This window comes from Bos javanicus, chromosome 10 (genome assembly GCF_032452875.1).
Source record: "Bos javanicus breed banteng chromosome 10, ARS-OSU_banteng_1.0, whole genome shotgun sequence".
Lineage (NCBI taxonomy): Eukaryota > Metazoa > Chordata > Mammalia > Artiodactyla > Bovidae > Bos > Bos javanicus.
This window is the reverse complement of record NC_083877.1, coordinates 101,918,079-101,937,243: the sequence shown is the minus strand read 5'-3', so window position 1 is coordinate 101,937,243 and position 19,165 is coordinate 101,918,079. Positions and strand designations below refer to the sequence as shown.

At 50.5% G+C, this 19,165-nt stretch overlaps 1 protein-coding gene across 7 annotated transcripts in view; it reads left to right on the top strand.

Moving 5' to 3' along the window:
- Positions 1-19,165, top strand: part of TTC7B (tetratricopeptide repeat domain 7B) — a 277,951-nt gene that overhangs the window by 31,221 nt on the left and 227,565 nt on the right. For all 7 annotated transcript variants that reach the window (XM_061429699.1, XM_061429701.1, XM_061429698.1 and 4 more), the window contains one exon: positions 3,248-3,416. In XM_061429699.1, the coding sequence (XP_061285683.1) occupies positions 3,248-3,416 (169 nt within the window). The remainder of the gene's footprint in view (positions 1-3,247; positions 3,417-19,165) is intronic.

Sequence of the window (19,165 nt, the reverse complement as noted above, 5' to 3'; positions counted from 1 at the left end):
CCTCTGACTCAAGTTGAGGAAGTTACGCCTGTCCGGGGCTGGGTGGTGGGCCCGAGGCTGGGGCTGCTCCCCGGTCCCCCGCCTGGGGCCTGGGCCGAGATGTCTCCTCTGCATTCGCCCAGCAAGCCTCTCCAGGCTGTGCCTCCCTATTGTGCCTCCATCCCTGGGATATTCCTCAAGCTCCTGCATGGCAGACGTTTGGCCTTCAAGTTTGTTAACATTTTTTAAATCAAAAGCATTTTTTCTTGCAGTAGAATATAAATAACATAAAATTTATCATTATAACCATTTCTTAGCATATAGTTCACTGGCTTCATTTTTTATTTTGTTTAAGATTTTCTTTTTTAATATTTTTGACGTGGCCACTTTTAAAGTCTTTATTGAATTTGTTACAATATTGTTTCAATTTCGTGTTTTGGTTTTTTGGCCGCCAGGCACGTGGGGTCTTAGGTCACCTAACGGGGATTGAACCTGCGCCCCCTGCTCTGGAGGGCAAAGTCTTAACCACTGGACTGCCAGGGATGTCCCAGTTCAGTGGTTTTGAAAGTGAAAGTGAAGTCACTAAGTCGTGTCCGACTGTTTGAGACCCCATGGGCTGTAGCCACCAGGCTCCTCTGTTCATGGGATTCTCCAGGCAAGAATACTGGAGCAGGTTGCCATTTCCTTCTCCAGGGGGATCTTCCTGACCCAGGGATCGAATCCAGGGATCGAACCGGGTCTCCCGCATTGGAGGCAGACGCTTTAACCTCTGAGCCACCAGGGAAGCCAGTGGTTTAAGTGTGTTCATATCCTCATCACCACCACCCATCCTCCGAACCTTTTCATCACCCCAAGCTGAAGCTCTGGACTCAGCAAACAGTACTTCCCCTCTCTTCCCCCTTCAGTTTGCTTTCCAGCCTGTGGTTCTCAGTTCCAGGGAGAGAGAGAGGACGCGGCAGAACCCCTAGGAAGCCTTTCCACTGTACCCAGGGCTGCCCTGTCCCCCTCTCCTGCTGGAGAACCCCACGGTGGATGCTTTTTTCACAGCTCTTTTTCTGTTTTCTCTAGTCTGCTTTGATTTCTTTCTGTTTCCAAATATGATTCTCATGCGTGCATTGGGGTCACTTGCTTGGGCCACTCTTAAAACCCCTTTGCTCCCTTCAGTCTCTCTGTCTGCCCTGCGCCCTTTCAAGGACTCCTTGGCTTCGCCACGCTCTGGCTAGTGACCCGTGTATCACCCGCCCCATCCCAGCCATAGATTACGGGATAGTGGCGCTTCGTGATGTGCGTCCGTCAGCTGAAAACTTCAGCCTTGTATGGCTGGGGTTCCAAGGAGGATGCCTAGGAGAGGCTGATAGATCTGTTTCCTTACATAGACAGGTAGGTCGCCTCTCCTCTCCCCAGGGACAAGTAGGGGTGGGGAAGGGCCCAGGATGAGGCTGGCACACGTGTGGGCCAGGAAGCCAGCCTCTCCGATGGGGAGGAGGACAAGCCCATCAGAGGACAGCTCGAATGTGCACCCTCTGGAGGGACCTGGTCAGTCCCCATAAGCAGCTGGAATGGCTCAGCTAGAAAAGCTTGTCCCTGGAAAGAAAGAAAGTCTGGTTCTTACACCAGTTTAGAAAGCCTCCCTCCTCGGGTTATTTGGGCTACAGTCAGTGGCACAGCCCCAATGCTGTGTGCTCAACCCACCAGGATGTCCACGGAGCTGCCTTTGTTGAGACAGGTGCTTCTGTGTTTTGTTCATAACACACTCCTTCCATCCTTGGACCAGCCTGAGGCCTGAGGGGAGCTTGTTTTACAGCAGCTTTATTGAAACATAATTCACATGCCTTAGAATCATTGTTCAGATTTGATGGAGAAATCAGAAGCTTTAGAGACAAGCAGAAGTTAAAAGAATTCAGCACCACCAAACCAGCTTTACAACAAATGCTAAAGAAACTTCTCTAAGCAGGAGACACCAGAGAAGGAAAAGATCTACATAAATCCCCCAAAATTAAGAAAATGGTAATAGGATCATATATATCAATAATTACCTTAAATATAAATGGGTTAAATGCACAAACCAAAAGACAGAGACTGGCTGGGCAGATGAAAACATGTGCATGCATGCACTTCCACTTACCACATCACTCTGCTTAACACCCCAAACTGTATGTAATTATTTTATATTTTTAGGTTAATCATGTTTGCATTATGGCTTGCAATTGTAATGATCCTTTTATTTTTTTGTCTGGGTATTGATTGTGAAAACTGATAAACATCTTCTACTATTGCAAAAAAAATAAAGTGTGCAATTTAATGGTTTTTAGTAGAGTCACTAAAAAGAATCTGCCTGCAATGCAGGAGACCCTTGTTTGATTCCTGGTCGGGAAGATCCGCTGGAGAAGGGATAGGCTACCCACTCCAGTATTCTTGGGCTTCCCTGGTGGCTCACCTGGTAAAGAATCTGCCTGCAATGCCGGAGACCTGGTTTCAATATTTGGGTTGGGAAGATCCGCTGGAGAAAGGATAGGCTACCCACTCCAGTATTCTGACCTGGAGAATTCCATGGACTGTGTAGACCATGGAGTCGCAAAGAGTGGGACACAACTGAGTGACTTTCACTGCACTTTCACAGTAGAGTCACAGACAATTCTAGAACATTTTCATCACCCCAGAAAGGAGCCTGTAACCATCAGCAGGCACCGCCTCTGCGCGCACCTTCCCAGCCCTAGGCGGCACTTGTCTGCTTGCAGCCTCGGTAGACCTGACCACCCTGGCCAGTATCCGCAGCCTGTGTGGCCGGCTTTTTCGCTTGGCGTCATGCGTCTGAGGCTTGCCTGTGTGGCGGCAGGGATCAGAACTCTGTTCGTGATGATGGCGGAGTGATATTCCCGGGGGTGGCTGTGCTGCTGCTGCTGCTGCTGCTAAGTCGCTTCAATCGTGTCCGACTTTGTGCGACCCCGTAGACGGCAGCCCACCAGGCTCCCCCGTCCCTGGGATTCTCCAGGCAAGAACACTGGAGAAGGAGTGGGTTGCCGTTTCCTTCTCCGATGCATGAAAGTGAACAGTGAAAGTGAAGTCGCTCGGTCGTGTCCTGCTCTTGGGGGAGAGACCCCCTTTTGCCGCCCAGCACTGGCTGGGCCCGCGCGCCGCTCCCGCCCCGGGGCCCTGTGGACGGCGCGGCGGGAAGTTCCCACGGCCGTCTGGAGTGGAGAGCCGCAGGCCCGAGGGAGTGTCAGGCGTGTATCTGAGGACAGTTTCTTTTCTCTCCTCTTCCCTCCAGTCAGAATTCCTACAGGAGTCCAGTCTGGTCCTGGCCAAGCTGCACTACGTGGAAGGAGACTGCGAAGGCGCGCTCCGCCTCTACGCCCGGGCGGGCCTGGAGGACTGGCCGCTGACGGGCGCGCCCCCGTACCGGCTGCGCATGGCCGCCGAGGCCTACGCCACCCAAGGTGAGGCGCGTCCCGCGGGCGGAGCCCGGCTCTCGCCGCCTGGGCTCTTCCTGGCGCCCGGTGTGACCCCGGGCCCTCGGCGGGCGTCATCCCCGGCCGCTCCTGGCGAGGCAGCTGGGTTTGCCCCACGGCAGGCTCTGGGCCATGCTAAGCCCGGCGACGTGGTTTCCTCAGAACTGCAGCTCCTCGGTTGGCCTTGCAGGAGAGGAATTTCAGTCGAGTTTCCTGATAATTTATCTGCGACTTAAGCAGGGACCATTCTTGGTGGCTCAGCTGGTAAAGAATCCTCCTGCAATGCAGGAGACCTGAGTTCAATCCCTGGGTTGGGAAGATCCTCTGGAGAAGGGAAAGGCTGCCCACTCCAGTCTTGTGGCCTGGAGAACTCCATGGACTAAATAGTCCATGGGGTCGCAAAGAGTTGGACACGACTGAGCAACTTTCACTTCACAGCATATAAACAGGATTTCCCCACTAGCTCAGCAGTAAAGAATCTACCTGCCAAGCGGGAGACCCGAATTTGATCTCTGGTTGAGAAGATCTCCTGGAGGAGGGCATGGCAACCCACTCCAGTGTGTTTGCCTGGAGAATCCCATGGACAGAGGAGCCTGGGAGGCTACGGTCCATAGGGTCACAACGAATCAGACACGACTGAGTGACTCAGCATGCTGGGTTAATTAAGCCTCAGCGGTTGGCGCTTACCTGGGGGCTTGGCGGCTCAGGGTGTGGAAGGGGGACGTGCTGCCCTGTTTGCCACAGAGGACGCTATGATCTGATCTGAGGGAGCTCCGTCCCATGGGGAGGAAAAGGACAAGAAGGCAGGACACGCACGCTGTCTGACCTTTCCAAGCTGTCACTTCCTCATCTGTGAAATGGGTATAATCACAACCACTTCATAGAGTTCTGAGGACAAAGTCACATAATATATGTAAAGCACTTACTAAATGATGTTTTGAAATGTTAGCCCCAAACAAAACAGCAAATGGGAAAAGCCAGGCCTGGGTGACAGCTTTTCAAAGGAAAGATGACTGTGGGCCAGCGGGGCCAGGAAGGCTTCCTGGAGGAAGAGGTGCACTTAGTGGGCCTCTAAAGGCCTCGGTAAGGAGACCCTCTGAAGCTGCCCCTCCCCTTCCTGCCACACCGTGGCCACACAGAGGCCCGGGTCCCAGGCGGCCTCCCGCTCTGGAACAGCAGTGAGCTGGCCACTGTGTGGCCAGCTGTGTGCAGCCCTGTGCACAACCGTGTGCAGCCACTGTCCGCCTCGGTTGCCCGGTGCAGTACTGACCCAGCCGCAGCATGCCCACTTGAGAGCTCTGTGGCCAGGCGGCATATTCACCCTGTTCCCTGGGAGCCTTGCTCCAGGACATTTAGATCCCTCTAGTTAATCTCTGCATCCCCGTGGGCCGTCACTCCAACGGGGTGCTGGGGCTGACAGTCCTGCAAGGCCGTCTCAGCAGTTCCGAGGGTCTGCGCCACACGGCCGCCCTCCTCTGCCTGCTGCTCTCCCAGCATCTCACATGCCCTGGGCTGTGGGAGTGTGTGTGTGTGTGTGGGAGTGTGTGTGTGTGGGAGTGTGTGTGTGTGTGTGTGGGAGTGTGTGTGTGGGAATGTGTGTGTGTGTGGCAGTGTGTGTGTGTGTGTGGGGGGAGTGTGTGTGGGAGTGTGTGTGTGTGGGAGTGTGTGTGTGTGGGAGTGTGTGTGGGAGTGTGTGTGTGTGGGAGTGTGTGTGTGTGGGAGTGTGTGTGTGTGTGTGTGTGTGTGGGAGTGTGTGTGTGTGGGAGTGTGTGTGTGGGAGTGTGTGTGTGTGTGGGAGTGTGTGTGTGTGGGAGTGTGTGTGTGTGGGAGTGTGTGTGGGGGAGTGTGTGTGTGTGGGAGTGTGTGTGTGTGGGAGTGTGTGTGTGTGTGTGGGAGTGTGTGTGGGGGAGTGTGTGTGTGTGGGGGGGAGTGTGTGTGTGTGTGGGAGTGTGTGTGTGTGGGAGTGTGTGTGTGTGTGTGTGTGTGTGTGTGTGTGTGTGAGAGAGATCTGGGTGCAGCAAGAGCAAGGCGGCGTGGATGGCCTGGGGTCTGCGGGCTTGTACCCAGGGGCTGGTTTGCCCGCTGGGGGTGGCGGGGCTCTGAGGGGTGCTTTAGCACCAAAAGCTCGGGTCCAGAATTGGGCTCTGCCTCAGCCTGGTGGGGTAGACTGCACTGCTAGCTTAGTCTCACGGCTGCCACCCAAGCGGGCAAGGAGGGCCGCAGCTCGAGACGGGCCCTGGGTGGTGTGTGATGGCGGCAGCCCCAGCACGACTCCGGGGACACGCCGGCCGGCTCACGGGAGGAGGGAGATACTGTCCTTCCTTCACCAGAGTAAGCCCAGGCGGGAGTCCCCAGCAGGGGCCTCTCGGGCGGGCGGGCACTGGCCCACGCCCCTCCCTCTGCCGCCTGCAGGCTGCTGCCCGCGTGGACTGAGCCGCACACTTTCGAAGGTCACCTCCCCTCTTCCAGGGGCCCTGAGGTCTGACTCGACCCGGGGTCTCAGCCAGAGCCGGGAATGTCCCTGAACGTCCACATCTGCTGGGGCAGCCATGGCCGGGAGCGGTTTCCCTTGACTGGGTAATGTTAGCCTTGGCTCGTGGGGAATCGGAAACCCACATGTGCAGTTACAAGCACCTCCTCTGGGAGGTGAGTTAATCCTCCACACCCCTAGTTTACAGACGAAGGAAATGCAACGGGGTTAGGTCACTAGGAATGACATTGGTGCCTACTGCGTGCCAGGTGTTGTGACTCTTGTTTGGGCATCTCAGCCAAGCCTCACCACCACCTGTGGGATGGACACGACTCTTTCCGTTTCACGGATGAGCACACTGAGGCCCACGGAGGTTGGCTACGCTGCCTGGGGTCCTACAGCCGGGACTCAGCCTCGGCCCCTGCTCCTCTGCTGAGTGTCGGGAGCGGGGCAGACTGCAGGGTGCTCAGCTCCCGAGTCCATGTTCTCAGCCACCCTGTTCCCCTGGTGTGTGGGTGGGCATCTGCTCGGGCCAGTGAGGTTTCCTCAGGCAGGAAGCGTGCAGGCCCCTGGAGAACCCCTGGTTTGCACCCACACCCCTCCTCCCGGCCCCCCCTCAGGTGCCCCTCACTGCTCACCCTGCCCCAGGCTCCTGCCTGGAAGCCCCAGCCTGCAGGCTCACCCTTTCTGTCTTCTCCGAGGCCCCCCAGTGCTCACCCATTCAGAGTCTGCCGCATTTGACAGTATCGTGGCACAGGAGGTTAGAATCGCCTGAACACCATATTGGAACCAGCTGTACTGTTTCAGGCTCTCCCACCATCTGTGAATTCCACTCGAGGAAGAAATGTTTTGCTCGAGTGCTGTCCTCAGAACCCAGCATGGTGTCTGGTCCGTAGTGCTGTTGAACATGAAAGTGTTATTTGCTCAGTCACGTCCAGCTCTTTGCAACCCATGGGCTCCTGGTGGCACAGACCACCCACCAGGCTCCTCTGTCCTTGGGATTCTCCAGGCAAGAATGCTGGAGTGAATAGTCATTCCCTTCTCCAGGGAATCTTCCCCAACCAGGGATCGAACCCGCGTCTCCTGCATTACAGGCAGATTCTTTACCAATTGTGATGCTCTATTATTGATTGAAACTGATGGAAGTTCCCTTGCTCAGATTTCTACTGGGCAAGTTGCCCATCATGTAATTTAGGTGATTCTGGGCGCCTCTGCGCCTGGCTGTGATGGTCAGATGCATTTTCTTTGCCCAGTGCTAACACAGTGAGCACATCCTCGTTCGTTCAGACTCAGCCGCTGCCTGTTATGAGGAATACCTGTAAGAGCATGCCGGCATCACGTGTGACAGAGCCTGGCATGGGTCCTTCCCCAAAGGTTATACAGTTCACTTCATTTCCATTATCAGGGAGCCTCCATGTGGATCTCAGCTCCCTTCCAGCCCCCCAACTCCTTCCTCCTTTGTCTGAAACCTCAGAAGACAAGCAGAGAATGAGAATAAGAGACGCGCAGGAACTCTTCAGCTTCTGGTAGAAGTGGGTGAATCCAGTGTAGAGGTCCTTGCTCTGAGTACAGGTTGAGGTACCACCTGAAATCTCCAAGACACCGAGTGGCCCAGACGTTCTTTTCCCAAGTGGGGAGGCTTGGGAACAGTGAACTCGTGGCCACCATCTATTTTGGGACTTAGATCTGCTGGACATCGGCTAACTTTCTGCAGTTAGGACAGCGGGGGCGGTAAGTGGCTTGTCTTCCGAGAGATGGCCTCTATCAATAGCCGAGGCTCGTGCCCTGCTGCAGTAGAGAGCACAGGTGCACTGGCCCCAGTGAGGGCGGGCCCGTGACAGCCCTGCGGGCGAGCACCGGCTCAGGCTGGTGGGCGGCTGCTCTGCGAGGCTGCTGCTCCGCCGCGCCCCTCTAGGGCGCAGCCTCGGCCGTGCGACTGACGACCCCAGGGGGCGGCGGCCCGTGGCAGCCCTGGAACGGGGAAAGGAGAGAGCTCTGGGTGAGCAGGGGTGACACCCGTCAGTCCGCCGCTGAGAAGCCCCCACAGAGCCGCAGCCAGCAGGCGCGTGGGAGAAAGGAGAGACCGGGGACGTGCAAGCCTCTCGTTGGGTGTGTCCCTCAGACGTTGGGTGTGTCTCTGACCCAGGCAGGACCTGAAGGAGGGTGCAGATAGAGGAGCCTGTGCGGAGTGAACAAAAGGGGGCGCACAGGCCCCGAGGCTGGGCACTGGCACCCCGCGCAGGGATACGGGAGCCTGGAAACAGCCGCGTGGAGTTCAACGTCTTTTCAGAATGCGGAGGACTGACCCCCAGATACAAACGGGGCCCTCACAGCCGTCTCTCATACACACGTCTTACCTTGCAGTGGAGGAGACGGTGCCAGAGAGGGCAAGGGACTCACAGGCAGGGCCAAGAAGGGGAGCTGGTTCTCGGTAGGAGGCTTGTCGGGCTGAGTGACGGCTGTGGCCAGGTGGTGGTGGTGGTTTAGGCGCTCAGTCGTGTCCGACTCTTCGTGACCCTATGGACTGTCCGTGGGATTCTCCAGGCCGGAACACTGGAGTGGGTTGCCGTTTCCTTCTCCAGGGGATCTTCCCGACCCAGGGATCGAACCTGGGTCTCCTGTGTTGGCAGGCGGATTCTTCACCCCCGAGCCACCAGTGCCCAGCTGGAGAATGCGGTTACAGTGCTGGGAGCTACGTGGGGCCTCCTCTGCTTTCTTTATGCCTCCTTTGTTCATGGGTTTGGAATGGCGCTCTGACCCGCTGGCTCAGAGTTTTGGAGGCAGACTTCCAGGTTTGATCTCTAGCTTTGTCACTTACTAGCTTTAGGGTCTTGTGCAAATTACTTTCACCTCACTGGGGCCCCTTTTTTTTCATTTATAAAATGGAGGTGATAATGGTTTCTACATTACAGGGTGGTTGTAGGGAATGAGTGAACACATGTAAAGCACTTAGCACCCTGCCTGGCAGATCAACAAAGATTAGCTAGTTTTGTTCTTATGTATCCACTTAGTTTAAACCCAAATGGACAGATCTCTTCGGCAGCCTCTGGGAACATCCAGCTGTGGGAAGAGGGGAGAGGCGCTTGTAGGGTGCCTGCTTTGTGTGGCCGAGGGTTTGGCTCCGGATGTGGGAGAGCAAGCGAGTCTGGAGGCCTGGAGCGGTGCTCAGGGGGGAAAATCTGCTAATGGTGTCTGAGGGCGCGGGTGCCAGGGGCCTGGGACGCGGGGAGTGGACCCCTAACAGGATTGCCTGCTGGGGGGGCCAAGTCAGAGTTCATGCTTCACGTCACCAGCCTCGCCCAGGGCTCACCCGGAAGGTTAGAGGTCTTTAAAGCCGCACCCACATTCATGGTTTTATCACAAAGCACCGTTCACGTAGGGATGGATCCTTTGATTCAAGCAGCCTTCCTTTAAGAGCCAAGAACAATTCAGCGCATTCCCACATAGCTGTCTTCAGAAGGGACGTGCTGAACACACTGGCTGATAAGAGACAGGAGAAAACGTCTCCTCTGGGCCCTGGGGAGGAGGGTGTGTCCCTTCCCACCAGACCTCCCCTCCTGGGTGGAGGCCCCGCCTTCTCTGGAGTCTGCAGACCTTGTGGGCCTCTCTGCAGAAGTGCAGTGTGATGAGCACAGCTTTGTGGAGGTGGTAACAGAATTATAGACCAGCCTCCCCTCGGAAAAGATCCTGATGCTGGGAAAGACTGAAGGCAAAAGGAGAAGGAGGCAGCAGAGGATGAGATGGTTAGATAGCAACACCGACTCAGTGGACATGACTCTGAGCAAACTCCGGGAGATAATGAAGGACGGGTGCCTGGCGTTCCCTAGTCCGTGGGGTTGCAAAGAGTCAGACACAACTTAGTGACTGAACAACAACAACACCCCCTTGGGAATGTTACCCCTTCCTCACGTGAGACTGGCCCGCTGTGCCTGAGCATCCCGTCCTGGGGTGCAGCGTCAAGATGGAAAAAGATGCTTGCCTGTTGGAGGCAGCGCCCAGGGCCGTCAACACAAACCTTTAAACACGGAAAGTCAGTCATGTCTGACTCCTTGCGACCCCACGGACTGTAGCCCACCAGGCTCCTCTGTCCATGGGATTCTCGAGGCAGGAATACTGGAGTGGGTTGCCATGCCCTCCTCCAGGGGATCTTCCCCACCCAGGGGTTGAATCCGGGTCTCCTGCACTGCAGGTGGATTCCTTACCGTCTGGGCCCCCGGGGAAAAGCGATGGGACAGCTGCTGGGACAGGCGGTGCGGAGGGGCTGGCCTGGAGGCCAGGGGTCCGTGTCACCCACTCTGTCTGCCCAGCCGGCTGCTCAGCAGACTCAGTGAGTGAGCGTGCTTTGCTCACAGAGTGCTGACCCGAGTCGGCAACTACAACATCCCAGAAGGCAGAGCCCCGCGGTGGACACATGCAGAGGGTAAACCGGGGCTTCAGACTCCTGTGAAGTTCTGCCGGGAGCCGCAGGGCAGGGCCTTCCAGCTGCGGGTGAAAGACCCACCTCAGTCTGACTGGCGGCGGCGGGCCTCAGGGCTTGAAGCCAGGGCTGCCTTCTCTCCACCGGCCAGCATGTCTTTCCTGTGCTGTTTCCCTTCCCACGCCAGACTCTACTCTTGGACGGAGTCTCAGAAGTCTCAGCCAGGTTCTCACCTGGTCACTGGCCCCTCCTGGGTCACCCTTGCACCCTCGACGCTGTTCCGGTGGCCAGTGGCATGCCCTGGAGCCAGCTTAGGACCCTCGGGAAGGCCGTGATGAAGAGGGTGGGCCCTGCAGGGCACTGGGGCGGGGTGTCCCCCAGGCGGCTCAGCAGTGGCCCCTCTGAGGATGAGCCTCTTTCTCAACAAAGAGCCGGGCCCCTTATGGCGTTGTCTCCTGGAGGCGGTCCCTACAGGGGAAGAGGGGAAGTGACAGCTGGAAGGGAGCCAGGTGTCACGGGCTCCCCTGGGGGCTCAGACGGTAGATAATCCGCCTGCAATGCGGGAGACCTGGATTCCATCCCTGGGTTGGGTAGACCCCCTAGAGGATGGCATGGCAACCTACTCTGGTATTCTTGCCTGGAGAATCCCATGGACAGAGGAGCCTGGTGGGCCACAGTCCATGGTGTCGCAGTCAGACGCGATTCAGTGACTTAATACTTTGCAGGTGAGTGCTCTGTGACAGTCACTGTGGCTGGAGGTGGCCTTGGGACCAGACCACACAGGCAGCCTGCAGGGATGATGGAGGGCTCAGAGGGCAAGAAGGACTGGACTCTGCTGGGTTCCAGGTTTGAGCCAGAGCCAGACGGTGGGAACTGCACGAAGCCCATTATTCCCATATCTCGAGATCTTTCTCACAGCCGCAGCCATCTCAGACTCCTGCGGCCTTGAGAGGTTGGGCGTTCCTGTTGGGTTAGCGCTTACTGAGCCCTCCCACCTGAGAATCCCATGTCAGAGGGGCTTGGTGGGCTACAGTCCATGGGGTCGTGAAGAGTGGGACACGACTGAGTGACTCACACTTTCTCTTTCCCAAGAGCCAGGCGAGCCGTCTGCAGGCCTCCCCGCTTGAGGGTGCTGCATCTGGAGAACAGTCCTGTGCAGTAGGGGTGGTGTTCTCTGCAGAGACGGCTGAAAGCTCGCATTTCAGAGGTGAGGTGGGATTCAAATCCAGGCCCGGGGACTCTGGAGCCCAGACTATTTCTGCTCTCTCGAACTGCCCTTCAGTTGGATTAAGGAGGTCACTGAGGGAACTCTGGTGTCAGACACCTGCTCACCCTTGATGCTGCTCTGCAACTCTTCAGCAATTTAATCAAAGTCCCACTTTTCTTATCTACACAATGGAAATAGTGGTACTCTGACACGAATCCTGAGAAGAATGAATGAGACACAACGAGGAGAAGCTCTGACATATGTAGACCTGAGTCAACAGGTCTGACCCCAGGTATCCTGCTATGGGCTCTGCCCTCCCCTCGGCCCTGCCTGTCATGGGTGTGATGCTTCTGTCTTGAGGCTGACCTTCTGCCTCTTCCCCAGGATTTCACTTTATTATTCCGCTTAGTACGGACAAGACACATTGTATAAAAACAAGAAATACAGACCAGTCAAAAGAAAGTTAAAATGCCCATCACCCTGTCCCCCCAGAGCCGCCTTTGCTGACATTTGAGTGTTTCCTTCCAGATCGTCTCCGGACACATCCGTGTGGCCTTTTCTCTTTTATAAAGTGAGGTTCTATCGCATATGCTGCTCTGGGACCTGCTGCCACTGTGACAGCAGATGCATTTCTGCAGTGTCTTAGCAGCAGTGCCGCATTTCATTCTATGGATAAGCTATAATGTATTTAACTGGAAAGGCCTCTATTTTTGGCCGTGTGGGCTGTTTTCAGCTTTTCTCAGCTACATGTGAGGCTGTGACCAACGCCCTCTCAGCCTGGTTGCTGCGCTCGTTCTTAACGGTTTCCCTGGGAGAGGTTTCTAGAAGTGGGGTTTCTGGGTCAGGAGAGGAGTATTTCCAGACTGTCCTGCAGAACAGCCGTACCTGTGTGCTTTCTACCTGCGCTGTGTGGGACCAGCTGCCTTTCATTCCGACCTTTGATCTGAAAATGAACATTTATTCTTCACTTGTATGTCGGGTATAGGCTATTTGGAAAATTAAGAAAAATATAAAGCAGAAAATAAAACCAGTCATCTTACTGCTACTTGAGTTAGTCAATAATGATGTATTTTTAAAAGATATACAGACAGATATTTATATCTATCTTTAAATAAGTCTGATTTATGTGCTGTACTGTGCTAAGTTGCTTCAGTCATGTCTGACTCTGCGACCCCATGGACTGTATCCTGCCAGGCCCCTCTGTCCATGGGCTTCTCCAGGTGAGAATACTGGAGTGGGGTGCCATGCCCGCTTCCGGGAAATCTTCCCGACCCAGGGATTGAAGCCACATCTCTTAGGTCTCCTGCATTGAGAGGCAGGTTCTTTACCACTATTGCAACCCAGGAAGCCCATGAAATTTATAAATATATTCATATTTTGTACACAATTAAGATTGTGTTATATATACTGTTTTCTGCTTTTTTCACTGTATGTATATATGTGTGTACATGACAGTTATTTTTCCATGTCATTAAATATTTTTGAAACCAATTTTTAAAGGCTGCACAGTGGTGTGTATGCCTTATGCATATTTTTGAACCAACTGCCTGTGGAACATCTGTGTTGTTTCAGTTTTTCATATTACAAATATGCTCTACAGCTTTCTAGAAAAATAACTTTATTGAGATATAATTTACATCCCATAAACTCCAACCTTTTATAGTGTACACTTCAGTGGTTCAGAGTTGTGTAACAATCACCATGGTCAATTTGAGAACATTTTCATCACCCCAGAAGAAATCAGTGCTCGGTAATGGTCACGTCCATTATCTGATTAATCGCCGCCCCCCCAGGCATGTGCTGTGCTTACTCACCCAGTCGTGTCCGACTGTCTGTGACCCGTGGACTGTAGCCCACCAGGCTTCTCTGTCCGTGGGATTCTCCAGGCAAGAAGACTGGAGTGCGTGGCCATGCCCTTCCCAGTGGGATCTTCCTGACCTAGAAATCGAACCCAGGTCTCCAGCATTGCAGGCGGATTCTTTACCAGCGAGCCACCAGGGAACACCCCCGCCCCCAGGCATAGTCAGTCACTAAGCTACTTTTTCTTGATAGATTTGCCTATTCTAGACATTTTAGATAAACAGAACATCCTAACGTGATGTTTTGTGTCTGGCTTTTTCACTTGGCATGTTTCCAGGGTTCTCACATGTTATAGCATGTGTCATTCCTTTTTATGGCCGAATAATGCTCCATTGTATAAACATGCCACATTTACATTTGTTAATCCATGCAGAGTTGATGGACGTGAGGTTGCTCCTACTTTCTAGCTGTTATCAATAATGCTGCTGTAAACATTTGTGCACCAAATTTGGGGTAGGTACACGTGTTCATTGCTCTTGGGTATATACTTAGGAGTGAAATTACTGGGTCATGTGATCAGATCAGATCAGAGCAGTCCCTCAGTCGTGTTCGACTCTTTGCGACCCCGTGAATTGCAGCGCACCAGGCGTCCCTGTGCATCACCAACTCCCGGAGTTCACTCAGACTCATGTCCATCAAGTCAGTGATGCCATCCAGCCATCTCATCCTCTGTCGTCCCCTTCTCCTGCCCCCAATCCCTCCCAGCATCTGAGTCTTTTCCAATGAGTCAACTCTTCGCATGAGGTGGCCAAAGTACTGGAGTTTCAGCTTTAGCATCATTCCTTCCAAAGAAATCCCAGGGCTGATCTCCTTCAGAATGGACTGGTTGGATCTCCTTGCAGTCCAAGGGACTCTCAAGAGTCTTCTCCAACACCACAGTTCAAAAGCATCAATTCTTCGGCGCTCAGCCTTCTTCACAGTCCAACTCTCACATCCATACATGACCACAGGAAAAACCATAGCCTTGACTAGACGAACCTTTGTTGGCAAAGTCATGTCTCTGCTTTTGAATATGCAATCTAGGTTGGTCATAACTTTCCTTCCAAGGAGTAAGCGTCTTTTAATTTCATGGCTGCAGTCACCATCTGTAGTGATTTTGGAGCCCAGAAAAATAAAGTCTGACACCGTTTCCACTGTTTCCCCATCTATTTCCCATGAAGTGGTGGGACCGGATGCCATGATCTTTGTCTTCTGAATGTTGAGCTAATTTAAGCCAACTTTTTCACTCTCCACTTTCACTGTCATCAAGAGGCTTTTTAGTTCCTCTTCACTTTCTGCCATAAGGGTGGTGTCATCTGCATATCTGAGGTTATTGATATTTCTCCTGGCAATCTTGATTCCAGCTTGTGCTTCTTCCAGCCCAGCGTTTCTCGTGATGTACTCTGCATAGAAGTTAAATAAACAGGGTGACAATATACAGCCTTGACGAACTCCTTTTCCTATTTGGAACCAGTCTGTTGTTCCATGTCCAGTTCTAACTGTTGCTTCCTGACCTGCATACAAATTTCTCAAGAGGCAGATCAGGTGGTCTGGTATTCCCATCTCTTTCAGAATTTTCCACAGTTTATTGTGATCCACATAGTCAAAGGCTTTGGCATAGTCAATAAAGCAGAAATAGATGTTTTTCTGGAACTCTCTTGCTTTTTCCATGATCCAGTGGATGTTGGCAATTTGATCTCTGGTTCCTCTGCCTTTTCTAAAACCAGCTTGAACATCTGGAAGTTCACGGTTCACATATTGCTGAAGCCTGGCTTGGAGAATTTTGAGCATGACTTTACTAGCATGTGAGATGAGTGCAATTGTGCGGTAGTTTGAGCATTCTTTAGCATTGCCTTTCTTTGGGATTGGAATGAAAACTGACCTTTTCCAGTCCTGTGGCCACTGCTGAGTTTTCCAAATTTGCTGGCATATTGAGTACAGCACTTTCACAGCATCATCTTTCAGGATTTGAAATAGCTCAGCTGGAATTCCATCACCTCCACTAGCTTTGTTCGTAGTGATGCTTTCTAAGGCCCACTTGACTTCACATTCCAGGATGTCTGGCTCTAGGTGAGTGATCACACCATCATGATTATCTGGGTCGTGAAGATCTTTTTTGTACAGTTCTTCTGTGTATTCTTGCCATCTGTTCTTAATATCTTCTGCTTCTGTTAGGTCCATACCATTTCTGTCCTTTATCGAGCTCATCTTTGCATGAAATGTTCCTTTGGTGTCTCTGATTTTCTTAAAGAGATCCCTAGTCTTTCCCATTCTGTTGTTTTCCTCTATTTCTTTGCATCGCTGAAGAAGGCTTTCTTATCTTTTCTTGCTATTCTTTGGAACTCTGAATTCAGATGTTTATATCTTTCCTTTTCTCCTTCGCTTTTCACTTCTCTTCTTTTCACAGCTATTTGTAAAGCCTCCCCAGACAGCCATTTTGCTTTTTTGCATTTCTTTTCCATGGGGATGGTCTTGATCCCTGTCTCCTGTACAGTGTCATGAACCTCATTCCATAGTTCATCAGGCACTCTATCAGATCTAGGCCCTTAAATCTATTTCTCACTTCCACTGTATAATCATAAGGGATTTGATTTAGGTCATACCTGAATGGTCTAGTGGTTTTCCCTACTTTCTTCAATTTCAGTCTGAATTTGGCAATAAGGAGTTCATGATCTGAGCCACAGTCAGCTCCTGGTCTTGTTTTTGCTGACTGTATAGAGCTTCTCGATCTTTGGCTGCAAAGAATATAATCAATCTGATTTCGGTGTTGACCATCTGGTGATGTCCATGTATAGAGGCTTCTCTTGTGTTGTTGGAAGAGGGTGTTTGTTATGACCAGTGCATTTTCTTGGCAAAACTCTATTAGTCTTTGCCCTGCTTCATTCCGTATTCCAAGGCCAAATTTGTGATAACTCTGTGTTTAACTTTTTTGAGGAACTGTAAACTATTTTCCAAAGAGAGCTGTATTACTCTGAAAGGTGCTAGTTTCTCCACGTCCTTGTCAACACTCTATCTGCTCTTTTGATTACAGTTGTCCTAGTGTGTAGGTGAAGTGGTAGCTCATTGTGGTTTTCGTTTCCCTAACGACTAATGATGTTGAATAATTTTCTTGTTCTTATTGGCCATTTGTGTATCTTTTTTGGAAAAATATCTTTTTAGATCCTGTGTCCATCTTAAAAGTGGGCAATCTGTTTTATTACTGAGCAGTAACAGCTCTTATACAGTCTAGACACAAGTCCCTGCACGTCCATAGGGTTTTAAGGTGTTTTCTCCCATTCTGTAGGTTATCTGTTTACCTTCTTGATGGTGCCCTTTGAAATGTAAAAGTTTAAGTTTTGATTCATTTTAGTTTCTCTATTTTTTTCTCTCTTGCCTCTTTTGTGCTTTTGGTGTTGTATCTGTTGACTAATCACTGTCACAAAAAAATTTTTTTTTAATTTAAAAAGTTTTACAGTGTTAACTCTTACATCTAGGTCTGTGTTCTACTTTGAGTTTATTTTTGTATATAGTGTGAGGTCGGGGCCTGACTTCATTCTTTTCTCTGTGGTTATTCTCGCACTATGTTGAGACTATTTTTTTCCCATTGAATTGTTTTGATGTCTTTGTTGAATTCAATTGAGTATAAATGCCAAGGTTTATTTCTGGATTCTGAGTCCCATTGCATTGGTCTGTATGTCTACATTTACGCCAGCACTATCCTGTCTTTATTACGTAGCTCTGTAGTAAGTTTTAAGGTTGGGAAGTATGAGTCCTCCAACTTTGTTATTCTTCCCAAGATTGTTTTGGCTTTTCTGGGTCCCTTATATGTCCATATAAATTTTAGACTCAAATAGTCAATTACCGTGGGGAAAAAAAAGCTTACTGGGAATTTGATAAAGATTATGTTGAATTTGATAAGGATTATGTTGAATCTGTAGATTGATTTGAGGAATATTGCCATCTTAACAATATTAGGTCTTCCAGTCCATGAACATGGAATGTCGTCTTTAATTTCTTTCAAAAATGTTTTTTAGTTTTTGGTGTACGAGCCTTATTCCTTTTTTAAATTTATTCCTAAGTCTTATTCTTTTGGATGCTATCATAAGTGGAATTGTTTTCTTAGTTTAAGTTTTAGAATGTTCATTGCTAGTGTATAAAATATACAACCGACTCTTGTATATTGATCTTTTATTCTATAACCTTGCTGTACTCATTTATTAGCTCATAATTTTTATGGATTCTTTAGGCTTTTCCATAAATATGTCATCTGTAAATAGGGTATTTTTACCTCTTGCTTTCCAATCTGAATGCCTTTTATTTATTTTATTGCCAAACTGCATTAGCTGGAACCTCTAGTACCATGTTGAATAGAAGTGACCAGAGCAGAGATTTTTGTCATAGGATGAAAGCTTTCAGTCTTCACAAGTAAGTACTGTGTTAGCTGTGGGTTTTTCATAAATGGTCTTTACCAGGTTGAAGAACTATTTCCAGCTTGTGGAGTGTCTTTATTATAAAGGGGTGTTAGATTTTGTCAGATGTTTTTTCTACTGAAATAACTGTGTGATCTTTTGTGCCTTATTCTTCTACTGTGCTGTATGCTCAGTCACTCCGTCGCGTCCGACTTTGATCTACAGCCCACCAGACTCCTCTGTCCATGGGATTTTTCAGGCAAGAATACTGGAGTGAGTTGCCATTTTTCTCCTCCAGGGAATCTTCCCGACCCAGAGATCGAATGTGTGTCTCCTGCATTGCAGGCGGATCTTTACTTGATGAACCATCAGGGAAGCCATTCTTCTGTTAGGCTGGATTATATTGATTGATTTTTGTATGTTAAAGCCAACCGTGCATTCCTGGAATAAGTCCCACTTGGTCATAATATATAATCCTTTTTATATGTTGCTGGATTTGGTGCACTAACATTTTGTTGAGGATTTTTAATCTGTATTCATAATGGTGTAGTTTTCTTGGGATGTCTGTCTGGTTTTGTTATGAAGATAATACTGGTGCTATAGAGTGAACTGTGGAGTGTTACCTCCTCTTCTTTTTGGAAGAGTTTGTGAAGGATTGGTGTTGATTCTACTTTAAACATTTGGCAGAATTCCCCAGTAAGCCGTCTGAGCGCAGGCTTTTCTACGTAGGATGTTTTTTGATTACTGATTCAATCTCTTGATACTCTATTGTTTTAATAGACTTTAATAGCCTTTCCTTGTTCTTCACTTGCTTCTTCATGGCATCTTTTCATTGGAGCCCTGAGCTTCTGATCATGCAAACAATCCTGATTAGAAAAGAATGCTCTTCAGCCAGTTATCATTTTCAGGGTGGATGCCTGTGGAATAGTCTCTATTTTCTTCCACAATAATATCTTCAGTAACCTGGATAGACTTAGATGTCGTCATACTGAGTGAAGTAAGTCAGACAGAGAAGGAGAGATATTGTATGACATCCCTTATATGGATAATATAAAAAGATATTATACAAATGAACTTATTTACAAAAGAGAAACAGACTCACAGACTTAGAGAACAAACTTAATGGTTGCTGGGGGAAGACGGGGGATGGGCTAATTAGGGAGTTTGGGATGGATATGTACGCACTGCGATATTTAAATGGATAACCAACAAGGTGCTACTGCAGAGCACAGGGAACTCTGCTCAATGGTACATGGCGGCCTGGATAGGAAAGGAGTTTGGGGAGCATGGACATGTATCGGTATGGCTGAGTCCCTCTGCTCGCCACCTTAAACTACCAAAGCATTGTTAATCAGCTAAACTCTAATATAAAATGTTATAAGAGAATAATCATAACACCGCGAGTAGCTGCTCACC